The 14384-nt window shown below is 52.9% G+C and overlaps 4 protein-coding genes across 4 annotated transcripts; 1 reads left to right on the forward strand and 3 right to left on the reverse strand.

Annotated features, from left to right (window-relative positions):
- Positions 1 to 204: 204 nt before the first annotated feature.
- PV05_04790 (uncharacterized protein) lies at positions 205 to 1053 on the reverse strand. The gene is made up of 2 exons (XM_013461237.1): positions 789 to 1053; positions 205 to 733 (listed from the first exon to the last, which is right to left on the reverse strand). The coding sequence occupies exons 1-2, from the start codon at positions 939 to 941 to the stop codon at positions 452 to 454; spliced, it is 435 nt and encodes a 144-aa protein (XP_013316691.1). The 5' UTR covers positions 942 to 1053; the 3' UTR covers positions 205 to 451.
- Positions 1054 to 1484: 431 nt separating this feature from the next.
- Positions 1485 to 10616, forward strand: PV05_04791 (uncharacterized protein). Its single transcript, XM_013461238.1, has 4 exons — positions 1485 to 2762; positions 2816 to 9030; positions 9078 to 9570; positions 9630 to 10616. The coding sequence occupies exons 1-4, from the start codon at positions 2396 to 2398 to the stop codon at positions 10406 to 10408; spliced, it is 7854 nt and encodes a 2617-aa protein (XP_013316692.1). The 5' UTR covers positions 1485 to 2395; the 3' UTR covers positions 10409 to 10616.
- Positions 10617 to 10800: 184 nt separating this feature from the next.
- Positions 10801 to 11377, reverse strand: PV05_04792 (uncharacterized protein; the record flags this gene model as incomplete). Its single annotated transcript, XM_013461239.1, has 2 exons — positions 10801 to 11141; positions 11209 to 11377. The coding sequence occupies 2 exons, from the start codon at positions 11375 to 11377 to the stop codon at positions 10801 to 10803; spliced, it is 510 nt and encodes a 169-aa protein (XP_013316693.1).
- A 610-nt stretch (positions 11378 to 11987) lies between these two features.
- Positions 11988 to 13901, reverse strand: PV05_04793 (uncharacterized protein; the record flags this gene model as incomplete). The annotated part of the gene is made up of 6 exons (XM_013461240.1): positions 11988 to 12157; positions 12214 to 12501; positions 12629 to 12699; positions 12758 to 13379; positions 13457 to 13703; positions 13752 to 13901. The coding sequence occupies 6 exons, from the start codon at positions 13899 to 13901 to the stop codon at positions 11988 to 11990; spliced, it is 1548 nt and encodes a 515-aa protein (XP_013316694.1).
- Positions 13902 to 14384: the final 483 nt, after the last annotated feature.

Below are 14384 nucleotides of genomic sequence, written 5' to 3' on the forward strand. Positions count from 1 at the left end.
CGCTCAAGCTAGCTAGTCATGGCTCATCAACCTGCAGACGATCGACGCGCCAGACACGAATGCGCTGAAAGCACTGGACGACTTGAACGAAGCTACCCTCTTGAGAACGCCAGTATATTCCCGTTGCTACTGTTGCAAGAGCCAGTCAATTCCTCAGACACTGAAGATTGGAGATGTTTCTCTTAGTACATTGCTATCAGAGCAATGGTATGCAAGGTAATTAAATACACCAACCAGCACACTACTCTACACGCAGAGTATTCCATCTAAGGCACTGATCGGGCATGGTCTAGGTACCTAAGGTGAGGGTCGCCTCGAGTTCGGAGCGACTGACCAAGTCCAGTTTACTGCGACATCATCCGACGCTGACTCTACGTGTTGGATTGCACTCTACATCGATTGTGGTAGACATTTCCGGTTACGCCCAGTCTATCAAGTGACATTCAACCAATCACGCTGTCACGACATTTCCTCCTGGCTGCAGATCAACTATCTTCCCATCTTGGACATAAACCTCTTCCCAGCCAATGATGATTTGTGAATTTGCCGGGTCGGCGAACTTCAACTCGTCGGGGAAGACGACTTCCGAATAATACGGATCCTTTTGGGCTTCGTCAAAGCATGACATATTAGGCATCAGCAGCTCAACAAACCCGTCCCACTCGGCTATGGTGGCCTGGGCAAGACCGGGAATTGATTTGGCCTGATCCCGCACCGAGGATGGGGTGTGATACTGAGGGATCGTGTCAGCACCGGGTGGATGGGTCGTAGGCGCGTACACTACTGACCTGAGTATATTTCATGATGCCATGTCGGGTCAGCCAATCCTGGACTTGTGGGACATGCTTCGTTGTCCAGTACGAGTGGAATTCTTCTTCCGATAAAGCCGGGTTACGTTTGACCAGGATGGTGAATCGGACGAGACGCCGCTTGGTCGCCATGTTGTTGAGATGTGTCGATCTTGGGAAGCCAGAATGCGAACGACCGAGAACATGATGAACTGTTTGGACGACCGTGGACGCCGCCAGGGTCTAATGTATCTCCGTCCATCTGTCCAGTGAGATAATTTAGTGGGTGCCGGCTATACGAGACCCGACCCAAGCGAGACGACTAACTACTCAGACCTCGTGCATTGGGGTTTCGGAGAGCCTAGTGAGCTTGGGTGGGGCTACGCGCATGTCCTGACATCTGTCAAATTCCCAGCAAACGGCACGGATTCTTCAGTCATTGTTGGGCACCGTGCAGGGGGGTTGGGCTTCGTGTCTTTGTATAGAGGCGGTGAAGCAACGTTTGTAACTTTGCAGACACGTCACCGGACCACCACGTTGGATCCAAGGTATGCCAGGGAGCCACAGTCACACAACGCCGGGACGGCGCGCATTACTCGAATGTCATGCTTCTCCGGTAGGTCACTTTAAGAGTGTTTCGATGCATGTCCTGCCAATGGCATGGAGGAAAAGCATGGGTGACGGGGTGTCCCCAGAGTGCAAAAGCCGGTAAGAAAGTGGTTAGACTTACCGTTCGATCGAGCTAATTTTCTGGGTATGATTGGACACAGATTTACGACCGAGCCTCTCCGCCGGTACTTGATGCGCTGTCAACGCATGCTCGACCGTAACTTTGTTGATGGGCTCCACACACATTCTTCATGTTCATGCAGGAGGACGCATGCACGAGCCTACCAAACGTAATGAGACAGAGCAAAGATAAGAGTACCGTCTCTCTGCTGGAAATTTGCCGACGTTGAGCTTCGAACTGAATACTCCACCAACCGACAGTGCTAGGTCCAAACCATGTGCAGCTACGTACGTCTGCCGAAACCAGATGCTCATCTGAGCATTCCTCTGTGGACGTTTGACAAAATGTACCCGTCTATGAGGAATGCCCTGGCACACTGGAAAGGTAGGAGCCTAAATCTTCATAGGAACCGTTGAACTCTGCCATAGCATGGCGCGGGAGGTGCGAACCTTTTCTCCCAAGTACGCACAGTCACCGCCGATGGGATACTGGATGCTTCGCGCTGATTTGCGGAGGGGGAAACGCTGACATTTGACCGGCCTGGGAATTGACAGCTTGGTAGAGGGGCGATTCAATCCAGAATGTTGCACTGCACCACATGTTTCTGCCACGATTCGCCGATCAGCTTCTAGATGGATTGGCTCAAGCAACTATGCTGCAGCTTACCAATTCGGATCGATGAGCAGACATCGCGCGCATCGCGATCCAAGTAAGTACCGATATGTCTCCGTACTGTAGGCATAAGAATGCCGCCGTCACCTCTGGCACACACAATCGCATTCGCTCTCTCAAGCTCTAGGCTGGGGCAGATTGGTATGCTCCAGACCGCATCTTGACATTCATTCTTCCAACACAAATCTGAAGCTTGAGGGCAAACATGGCGGACTCAACAATGCCTCAGTTTCCTTCGCCCAACAGCGGCTCGTCCAACATGCCAATTGCTGTTGTTGGCATAGGCTGCCGTTTCTCTGACACTGCTACTGACCCGGAGAAGTTCTGGGAGCTGCTGGCAGAGGGCAGAAGCACCAGTCAACCTGTACCCAAGGACAGATTCGACGCGGAGGCCTACTACCACCCTGACTACGACCATGCCGGTACATGTGTTACCACGAGGGGCCATTTCATGCAGCAAGACGTCTCCAAATTCGACGCTCCCTTCTTCTCCATCACAGCCAACGAAGCCAAGTCGATGGACCCTCAGCAGAGGATGGCACTTGAGGTTGCTTATGAAGCATTTGAGAATGGTCAGTATCCCTGCCCTCATTCCCCAGGGCGTCAGCTCACATTCGCTGCACAGCTGGAATGCGTATCGAGGACTTGACCGGCTCAAATACCTCGGTGTACATGGGTACTTGTACCCAAGACTACTATGACCTGCTGCTCAAGGATTCCGAGCCCACCACCATGCATTCCGTGACTGGCATCAGCAAGTCGCTCTTGGCTTGCCGCTTGTCCTGGTTCTTTGATCTCAGAGGTCCGGCCTTGACCATCGACACAGCCTGTTCCTCAGCCCTGTGTGGCGTACACCTTGCTTGCCAAAGCTTGCGTACGGGTGAAAGCCAAACAGCCCTGGTTGCGGGGACCAACCTGATCTTCGCCATCGACACCATGGTCTCTATGTCGGCTATCCATGCTCTCAGCCCGGATGGACAATGCTACAGTTATGATCACAAAGCCAACGGGTATGCCAGGGGGGATGGTATCGCTGCTTTGGTCCTCAAGCCCCTCGAGACAGCTCTCAAGGATGGCGATGTTATTCGTGGGGTTATTCGTGGCTCGGCTATCAATCAAGATGGTGGTGCTTCGGGTATTACCCTTCCCATCGCTGCCGCCCAGGTCGACCTCGTCAACACGGCATATGCCAATGCAGGTCTTCCACTAGATCAGACCGCTTACTTCGAAGGCCATGGAACTGGCACAGTCGCTGGCGACCTACAAGAGACCACTGCCATGGCGAAGACCATTGGTCGAGTCCGATCCAAAGAAACTCCCCTCTACATCGGATCGTCCAAGACAAACATTGGGCATATCGAAGGCGCAAGTGGTCTTGCAGGCCTGATCAAGGTCATTTACTCTTTGGAGCACGGCATGATCGCTCCCAACGTCAAATTTGAGCGCCCGCCTCCTTCGATGAACTTTGATGAGTGGAACCTCAAGGTAGCAACAGAGTTGACGCCATGGCCGCTCGAAGGTGTACGCCGTGCCAGTGTCAATGGCTTCGGCTTTGGTGGAACAAATGCCCATGTGATTGTCGATGATGCTTACCATTTCTTGAAGGAGCATAACCTCAAGGGCAGACACAACTGCATCGTTACCGATCCTGGTAGCTCACCGAACTCCCCTACCGACTCAGGGGTTGGTACTATGGCTTCAAGCATAGAGCAGCTCTCAGACCCTTTCGAGGGCAGCTTCAAGAACAAGTACGCTGGCCTAAACACTCAGCCCCGGCTTCTCGCATGGTCGTCTGGCGAAAAGAAAGGCCTGGAAAGGACGCTGGCTCAACTGTCAGACTATGTCGGCCAGAAAGCAGCTCATGGCTACACCTCTGAAATCGTGGACAGGCTGGGCCTCACGCTTGCTACGCGAAGAAGTGTCTTCCCATGGAGGACATTCTCGATCGTGTCATCTTTGCACGATGCTGCCACTCAGTTGACTGATGCATTGGCCACCCCCATTCGAGCCAAGCAATCTACAGACATGGCTTTCATCTTCACCGGCCAAGGTGCTCAGTGGCATGCCATGGGCCGAGAGTTGCTCTCCTACAAGGTCTTCTATGACAGCCTTACAACCTCGGACGAGGTATTGCAATCGTTGGGCTGTACCTGGTCACTCTTCAAGGAACTTATCAAGAGCAAGGAAGACTCAAGAATCGACGAGACAGAACTTAGTCAGGCTTGCTGTACGGCTCTTCAACTGGCTTTGATCGATCTTTTACGCTCATGGGAGGTTCTGCCAAAAACAGTCATCGGTCACTCGAGCGGAGAAATTGCAGCAGCATATGCAAAGGGTGCCATCAGCCGTACATACGCCATGAAAGCAGCTTACTATCGTGGTGTGTACGCCAATAAGTTGAAAGAGGTATCTCCAGACTTGAAGCTGGGTATGCTTGCTGTTGGCGTTGGCGAGGGCCAGATCAAGCCTTACCTTGAACCGGTCAAGGACAAAGTCACTATTGCTTGCTACAACAGCCCTTCGAGCTTGACATTATCCGGTGAAGTCAGCAGTCTCGACCAAGTCGAGGAGGCGCTGAAAACTGATGCTATTTTCGCTCGCAAATTGAAGGTGAACGTCGCGTATCACTCGACGTACCTCAAGACGATCTCCGACGATTACCTGGCTGCCTTGGGCGAGGAGAAGCCCCTCACAAACAGCGATGACATCAAGATGGTGTCGACAGTAACAGGTCTTCCTGTTGAGAGCTCCAGCCTTCAGACATCATACTGGGCCAGCAATTTGTTGTCTCCTGTCAAATTCGACCAAGGCATGCAGAAGCTCTTGAAAGACGGATCTGCGGACTTGCTGGTTGAAATTGGACCACATGGTGCACTCCAGGGACCTGTCAAGCAAATATTATCAGCTGCCAATCTAGAACTTCCTGCCATGTCTTTGCTGGATAGGAAGCGTGATGCTGCCGTCTCCACGGTGGAAGCCATGGGCCGACTCTGGCAGTATGGAGTTGACATCAACGTGCCTTCCGTCAACAGCCTCCATGGCATACAAACCGGCACACCTACTCCTTTGGTCGATCTTCCACCGTATGCTTGGAACCACGAGAACAACTACTGGTGCGAATCCGCAATATCGCGAGATGTACGCTTCCGACACGAGAAGCGACATCATCTCCTGGGATACCTCATCCCAGGCGCCGTGCCAAACGAGCCCTTGTGGAGAAATCTGCTCCGGATCTCCGAGAGTCCATGGCTGCAGCACCACAAGATTCAGGGCACGATTCTATATCCTGCAGCTGGCCTTATTGTCATGGGAATTCAAGCAATGTGGGAATTTGCTGGCTTCCCCCAAGACATTGCTGGCTTTGAGCTTCGGGATGTCAAGATTGAAAGAGGTCTGGTCGTACCAGCCGATGACTCTGGCGTTGAGACCAGTCTGCAACTGAAGCCACTCAAGGTCGGAACGGCCTCGAACGAGGTTGTCTGGCATGAGTTTACTCTGTACTCGAGGACCAACAGCGACATCTGGCAGGAGCATTGCGCAGGTTTGATCCGCCTCAAGCCTAAGCAGCAAGCCAATGCACTCTTCAACGACGAAGATGCCGCTGAGATGAAGCGCATGAAAGAACGACATGCGGAGATCAAGTCCAGATGCACCAAGTCTGAATATCCACGGCAGTTCTACGAGGCTCTGTCGACAATGGGATACCAGTACGGCAGTGTCTTCCGAGGCTTGAGTGAGATCAAGTACGGCTACATGGAGAGCAGTTGCGTGTGTACGGTGCCAGACACCAAGGCCACCATGCCGTTCAACTTTGAGCTGCCACACATTGTGCATCCAGCATTCCTCGACAGCATCTTCCACATGCTCCTGCCATCGCTTATGCCAGAGGGTATGCACATGAGCGCTGTGGGAGTGCCGACTCATTTTGAATACCTGTATGTCGCCGCAGACATCAGCAAGAATCCAGGAGACGACGTTATCGGCTACTCCGAAGCTATTCCTCCTCTGAGTCGAGAGACTCATGGCAACCTCGTCGTCATGGATGCTGACCTCACCAAGCCAGTCGTTGTCATCGAGAACCTCACCTGCACGGCTGTGGCTTCAGCCGGTAACGAACAGGATGCGACCCGCCAACTTGGCAGCAAGCTCGTATGGAAGCCCGATGTCAACGAACTCGGACAGACAATGGCGCCGGCTGAGCTCGACACCATCACCACCCGACTTCTTGTCGAATACCCAGCTGTCGCAGAAGAGCTCGAATTTGCTGGTCTCACCTATGCGAAGCGTATTCTGAATGCTATCACTCCAGAGCAGGCCAAGTCGTTGAAGCCACACCACCAACTCTTCTATCAGTACTGTCAGCACAACTTTGAGCTTGCTGCGCAGGGCAATCTGCCACATCAAGGCGGAGCTCTTGACTGGATGAACCCGTCCCCTGAGATGGAGAAGGAGATTCTGGCTCGTGTCTCACAGGCCACGAATGATGGCCGTCTGCTGTGCCACCAAGGCGAACATCTCGTCGACATCCTTCTTGGCAAAACAGAGCCTCTGGAAATCATGATGCAAGACAACCTCCTCGATGCTTACCACGGACACCATCTAGGCTGGGAGATTGCCCATCATCAAATGGCGGAGTATCTTGACCTACTGGCGCACAAGAACCCGGATCTCAATGTCCTCGAAATAGGCGCTGGGACCGGTGGTACGACACTTCCCATCCTGCAGAAGCTCGGTGGTGAGAATGGGGAATCACCACGTATGCGCTCTTACTGCTACACTGATATCACCACCGGCTTCTTCGAGGCAGCTGCAGAGAAGTTCGCGCCTTGGGTTTCGTACATGCAATTCCAGAAGCTGGATGTCGAGCAAGATCCCACCGAGCAGGGATACGAAGCCGGCTCTTACGACGTGGTCATTGCCTCCAACGTTCTTCATGCGACCAAATCCATGGATGAAACCATTGCTCACGTCACTACTCTGCTCAAGCCAGGCGGCAAGCTGATTTTATACGAAATCACTAATCCCCTTCAGAGAGTCTGCATGATCTTTGGCTCACTGCCTGGATGGTTTGCTGGCGCAGATGAAGGAAGACGACTTTCGCCCTGCTTGACTGAGAAGCAGTGGACGGATTTGCTTCAGCGCCACAGTTTCTCCGGCATCGATGTGTCTGCCCGCAGCATGCCTAACGACAAGGACTATATGCAGAGCTTCATGGCATCGACCAAGAAGACCGAAGAAATGAAGACAGAGTTGCCAGCAGATGTCGTCATCATTCAACCTGAGAACGCCGAGGTGAACAAGGGTTTGAACGAGAAGTTGACCCAGGCTTTGCAAGCCGTCGGCGTCCAAGCTACCTGTCAGACCATGGCGGATGCTTTGGCTGCAGGAGTGAACAAGAAATTCTGCATCGTCACATTGGAGGCAGAATCTCCATGGCTCATTGATGTCGATGCCAAGTCGTTCGACAACCTGCAAGACCTGATTGTGCGATCTAGGCGACTCCTGTGGCTCACCCGCGGCGCAACAGATGGACAAGAACCAGGATCGAGCCTTATCACTGGCCTTGCTCGAGCTATCCGAGCCGAGAATCCCGGACTGGTGCTGGCGACCTTGGACCTTGATCCTCGGTGGCACTGTGACGAGCAGGCGAATATCGAATCTATCATGAGAGTCTTTGAGCTTTCCTGCGAGGAGAAGGAAGAAGCGGACCCAGACTGGGAGTACGCTCTTCGTCATGCTGCGCTCGAGATTCCAAGATACACGCCAGACGCTCCGACCGATGCTATGCTCCAAGCGATGACAACTCAACGTCAGCCGGTGCCTGGACCATTGAAACAAGGGGAGCGTTCATTGAAACTTGAGATTGGCGCACCAGGTATGCTCAGCTCTCTCAGATTTGTCTCGGATGAAAAGTTGGTCGAGCCACTTGCGGATGATGAGGTCGAGATCGAGGTCAAAGCCACTGGTCTCACACCGAGAGATGTGCTGATTGCCACCGGTCAAGCACCGCTTGATGAAGTCGGATCTGAATGTGCCGGGATTGTGACCAAGGTCGGCAGTGCGGTTACAAAGGTCAAGCTTGGAGACAAAGTTGTCACCTGGCAGCGGCATGAAGGCTGCTTGAGGACTCATCTGCGGAACAGCGAATCTTGTGTTCTTGTCATTCCAGAGGGCTTGACGTTCGAGGATGCTGCGTCAGTACCGATGGCTTTTGCGACAGCATGGTATGCCTTGAGTTTGCGAGCACGGCTGGCCAAAGGCCAACGGGTGCTCATCCACAATGCAGCCAGCGCTGTTGGCCAGGCGTCAATCATGGTCGCTGAGCATCTTGCTGGAGAAGTTCTCGCCACCGTCTCGACCGCCGAGGAAAAAGCTGTCGTTGAAAAATACAACGTCAAGCCCGAGAACATTCTCAATGTCGCTGACGCAGAATTCGTCAAGGGCGTCAAGCGTCTCACCAATGGCAAGGGTGTCGATGTGGTTCTGAACTCCCTCACCGGCGAAGCTCTTCGCCAAACGTGGCATTGCGTGGCTCCGTTCGGATACTTCATCGAGCTCGGACAGCAGGATATCCTTGGCAACACAGGCCTGGATATGGGCCCCTTCAAGCACAATGTGACGTTTATTGGTGTCAACTTGCAGGAGCTGTGCCGCAGCAATGAACAGCTTGCCGCTTCACTGTTTTGTGAGGTCTGGGAACTCTTGAGCCTGGGACAGATCAAGCCACCTCAAGGTTTGTCGACATTCAAGTACTCGCAGATGGAGGAGGCGTTCAATGCAATGCAGGCGTCGAACATTGGCAAGGTCGTTGCGACCGTCGAGGATGAAGATGAGGTTTTGGTAAGTTGACCCTTGTCAACATGTGAATTGATGCTAATGTGTGGCAGATCGTGCCTCCTGGTATTCAGGCATTGAACTTTGACCCGAAAGCTAGCTACGTGCTCGCTGGCGGCTCTGGCGGTATTGGACCGCTGATCGCCGCCTGGATGGCTGACCATGGGGCGAAGAACCTCATCGTCCTGTCTCGTTCTGGGATCCAGAGACCTGACGCCAAGGAGGTGTACGACGCTCTTGGTGTTCGTGGCGTCGCTGTCAAAGATGTCAAATGTGATATCACCGACCCTTCTGCCGTGGCTGCGGCAGTTGAAGAATACCAGAAGACGATGCCGCCAGTCAAGGGCGTCATCATGGGCGCCGTCAAGTTGGAAGATTCGGTGTTTGACAACATGACTTATGCCAACTGGAAGAACTGCCTTGATCCGAAGGTCAAGGGTACTTGGAATCTGCATGAGGCTATGCCGAAGGATATGGACTTTTTTGTGTGCTTGTCGTCCATTGGAGGGTCCGTGGGTAACCGTGGTCAGGGCAATCACGCTGCTGGTAAGTCCTCTCGAACAATTATTCTCGCCGCGATTGGGGGATACTAATGATGTCGACAGAGAGTACATACCAAGACGCCCTGATGGAGCATCGCCGCAATTTGGGCATGGCAGGATGCAGCATCGACATCGGCACGATCCTGGGCGTAGGCTGGATCGCCGAGAACATCGAAGCCGCAGCCATGGCATACCTGCGGTCCATCCAGTATCTCGGCATGCGGTTCGATGAGCTCTTGCTGCTCATCCAGGCGGCTATCACCGGCTACACGATGGAAGGTCACAAGACACCTACAGTGCTCGCAGCTGGTCTAGGCACAGGTGGATTGGTCCTGCAACACGATGTGGACCCGCCGTTCTGGTTCGACGACGCCAAGTTCCGACATCTCCGGATGGTCGGGACGCACTCGAACGACGCTGGCGGCGACCAGGATGGAGGCAGCGTGCCTGTCTCGGCACAGCTCAAGGCTGCGACGTCGCTCAACGAAGCCGGCGAGCTTGTGACGATGGCGATTACGAACAGATTGGCGAAGCAACTGCTCATGTCGCCGGATGACTTGGACTCGATGAAGCCGATCAGCAGATTGGGTGTGGACAGCTTGATTGCCGTCGAGTTACGGAACTGGATCTTCCGAGAAGTCGGCGCAGATGTGGGCATGTTTGAAATCCTGTCCGAGGAGCCCATGTGTAATCTTGCGGTCAAGATTGCAGGAATGTCGAAGTTCTTGCCCAAGAGCTTGAGCGAGGGAGGTCAGGATGATGGCAAGGATAATGCATTCGAGGTTAAGGGGGCGATCACGTCGAGTCACTTCCCGGATTTGACGCAGGGAGTTGTTGTATAGGTCTGCGTCGATATGGACATGGAGAGTACGATGGTCAAGTAAATGACTCACGAGGCAATGATTGGTTTTCTTTTGGTTGATATGGGATGGTTCGAACGTTGACGATTTTATGTAGCGATTTTCCACAAGATGCAACAGTACTACAGATTGAAATTGAAAGTGAAATTGACATAGCTTGGACACACGAGACTAAAGAGTTGAACCATTGTCTTTCATACCCTTTCTCCAAAACCTGGCATCACTGTTACGTTGCATGCTTGAATGCTGGCTCGCTGAAGTTGAAATACTAGTACGTCCGGTCGAAGACTTCGTTCAGAGTCCATCAACCTCGAAGAGATGTGTCGATCCAACGGCCTAGACTTTCATCTGGCCGCTTCGAAGTCATTGCTGGTCTAAGTGAGCAACCAGGCCGTCGCCAGGACAGCATATGGAATAGCCATGATTGCATGATCCGTACTCTTGGACCCCGCGAAGTCCGCGGCACTTCTTGACAAACCGGGCCCGTGCGAGAACTCGGACAGGACCCACGAGTCTCCCAGTCTGACAATGGTGCCGGCCAACATGGTGATGCCGATGACCTTCCTCACCGCCGTAGCTGCTGCAGGAGAGGAAGTGGCGACATATGAGAATTGCAGGTAGCGCAAGATGCCCAGGCCGGCAAGACCGGTAGCTAGATTGTAAACGCCGCGGACTTTGATATATGCCAGTTCGACGGGCCTTGGTGGATCGGACTCTGTTTGCCTGTGTTATTGGTGCCGGTGCCGGCTAACGTTGAGAGCATATGGAGCAGTGTTTAGTACCTAGCAGTATGCCGAGGATTATGGCATCTTTGTCGGGTTCTGCGAGATTGACGAAGCCGGTGCAAAAGGCGAGTGATTGGAAGACGCTGGTCAGGATGGTGAGGGCTCGATGGGGCGGTATGAGGCTGAGATCTGGATCTGGATCTGAATATCGACTTGGGTTCGGCATCTCTGCGATAGTTTACCTAGGTAGGTTTCTGGATAGTCGGAATAATAGAGGGAGAACGTCAAGAGATTGGGAAAGCGAGAGAGGTCAATCTTTCGACGAAGTATGGGGGAGTTGAGTTACTACGTAGTAACTTCGTATTTTGTCCTTTTTGGGCGGGTTGGGCATCAGGAACACGGCAAGCTACGACGTGACTGGGCGTCACTGCATCGTCCCCGATTCGTGTGCAATTCGCTATCAATATACCTCCACGCAGTGTTTGCTCGATCGGGGCAGGGAACATGGTTGCAGGCGCCAGAGACCGCAGGGAGGTTGGGATCGAAGCTCAGGAAGTGGCCAATGCCGGGATGTGTTGTGCTGGTTGAAACCGGTGAGTGTCGAGCTGGGGACAAGGTGACAGGGACAGGGGGGCACGCCGATCCAGCGGGAGGAATACGAGTACGGGTCGCTCAGCCCGCAAGCCTGTGCAAACATGAAGCAGCATACATCACGACAGTCTACGGGAGCAAGGTCAATGGATATTGGACATTCGAGGACGTACTGAGTATAGTTGCAGATCCAGATATAGATCTCAGACAAGTGTCGAGAGAAGTATTGTATATTCATCTAAGCCTTATTCAATCGCTTTAACCCGGCAACCATCTTGGCTAGCAAGGACAAGGGTAACCTCCTGTTTTTCGGTACCCACAGCGATCCCTGTGTCTCGAGGATCCAGTTCCAGTGTTCGGAACTTCTGCACTATCCGCACAGTGACATACCCAGCTTCAAGCAAAGCAAAATCCTCTTGAACCGGGTCAGCGATGTGTGCGAACAATGGCTTGCGTCTAAGGAAGACTTACGCCCCAAGCAGAGTCTAGGACCCCCACCGAAGGGTAGGTAGCCCCAGCAAATGTTCCTGAGATCCACGGCATTGTCCACGTCTGGGTCCCAGCGATCAGGACGGAAAGAATCAGCGTCCTCGCCATAAAGTCTCTTCAGCCGATGCATCGCGTGAATGGAAAACCCTACAGCCTCCCCCTTTCTGACCATCAAATGCTCAGAGCCATCAGGTCCGCCGCCCCTTGGGATTGTAGTCGTCCATGACGCAGTTCGGGAGTTGATTGGCACAGAGGGGTAAAGTCGAAGCACTAGAGGAAGGTCAGATGATCATTTACGCCCATCAACAGAGTATGGGTGTGATACCTTCTTTCAAGACCAGGTTGAGGTACTTCATCCTCTTCAGGGTGTTCCTGTTAGGTAAAGTGGAGTCCTTACCCACACCCACGGTAGAAGCGATCTCCTGTCGTAGCTTTCCCAGAACATCCGGGTGTTGAGCGAGGAGCCGACTGTCGCACCAATTAGTAAGGAGGCCAGAACTGACTTGTAAAGCACTCTGTGACATACAAAGTCCATGCCAAACAGCATGCCGTTGTATCTCTGCCGGCAAGCATGACATTCAAAAGCTGATCTCGCAAGACTCTGGGATCACGTGTATCCTTGATGAGAGCATCCAAGAAGCTATGCACCTCGGCAGGTTTGCCGTCCTCGTGTGTGGCTGTGAGGGCCTCATGTACCGCTTCGTCAATAAACTTATGCACAACCGAACAATGTCCTCGAAACTCTTTGTTGTCGACCGTCCAATACAGACCCCCTCGACGTCCACGACGGAAGAGGAAATCTTGAGATCTTCGAAATGCCTCCGCAAATTCAGCTTCTCGAGCACTTCCTGCATCTTGTCTTGACTTAGCCTGTAACGAGTTCACTGACTTGCCGAAAAGCAGAAATGTTGTTGTGTCAAATGTGAATTGGAAAAAGAGAGGCTGTAGGTCGACAAACTTGTCCATTGGTATGCAGCTCACCAAATGTTCCGTGTGCTCTTCTACCTGGGTGAAGATGTTGGTACGGTTGAGTGAGAACAAAGGCCGCAACAGGTTGCGAGAGTGCCTCCATTGTGCAGAATCTTGGGTAAAGATTCCGTCTCCCAGAAGAGGTGCAAAGACCGGCCGGCGGGCACCAAGGTTGTATGCTGTCACTGTGTATCAGATAACAAATTTCTCCAAGCTTTTCTGCGTTCGGCATCCGTCGCCGTTCTGAACAACCTACCTGAGAAGTTGGTGGACAAGATGGACTCAATGTTCTCCGGCTCAATGGTGTCGATGCTCTTGGAGCCCAGAATCGTCTTCTCAAAAGTTGGTCCTGTTTCCGTAAAGACTCGAACAAACCATTGCAAGATCTGCTTCTCTTCAAACATGCGGAAAGCTTCTATGACTGTGTCTAGTGCGAGAGGCCATCTGTACCGGAGTGGGCGTGGACTGCCACAGCGATGGCTCTGCTGGAAGAGTATCTCAGCCTTTTAAACATGTCAGTTACAGACAGAATCTTCAATGCCGCAACCTACACGCTTTGTATTCGCACTTCGTTTGTAAAAGTAAAGCACTAGAGCTGTCAGGGCGGAAACGAGTATCACGCTGGAATATGTATTCCCTCCCACATAGGCGGGGCCCTCTGCTTTCTGGATGCCGAAATTGCCGGGCGATCGCAGCGACATTGCCTTGGTTTTGGTTTTAGAGTCGCGTATGGCAGGGAACAGAACAAGACGTGTTTTTCAGTGCTCGGAGTACCCAAGATGTTTTGTGATCCCAGAGCCTCAAAAGATCGTTGTGGAGTTCCCCGTCCACACTCGCTGGAACCTTGAAGCAAGGACTACTCCGAACGGTCGGTGACGAGGACGTGACTAACGTTAGCGCCAGCACAAGGCGCGTGGAGTAGGCTCCCTGCCATCAGGTTTGTGTCGTTAAGCGCCCCGCTCCGACCGAAACAGCAGCGTCCCACCTAGGATAACCAGACGCCCAGCTTGAGTGCTATATTCTAGCTTCCTAGACCAGGGCGAGGGCGCGGGCGCTTGAAGGCCAGATTAGCTCGCATCATAAATACGGTTCAGGTCTGATCGTGTGTCAGAAAAGCGAGCAAAAGTCCGAGTCATTGGCCTTCACTGCTCCGCCCCCAATAGTTGACCTCGTTGGCCCCCCCC

The sequence above is a fragment of the Exophiala xenobiotica genome (genome assembly GCF_000835505.1).
Source record: "Exophiala xenobiotica strain CBS 118157 unplaced genomic scaffold supercont1.3, whole genome shotgun sequence".
NCBI lineage: Eukaryota > Fungi > Ascomycota > Eurotiomycetes > Chaetothyriales > Herpotrichiellaceae > Exophiala > Exophiala xenobiotica.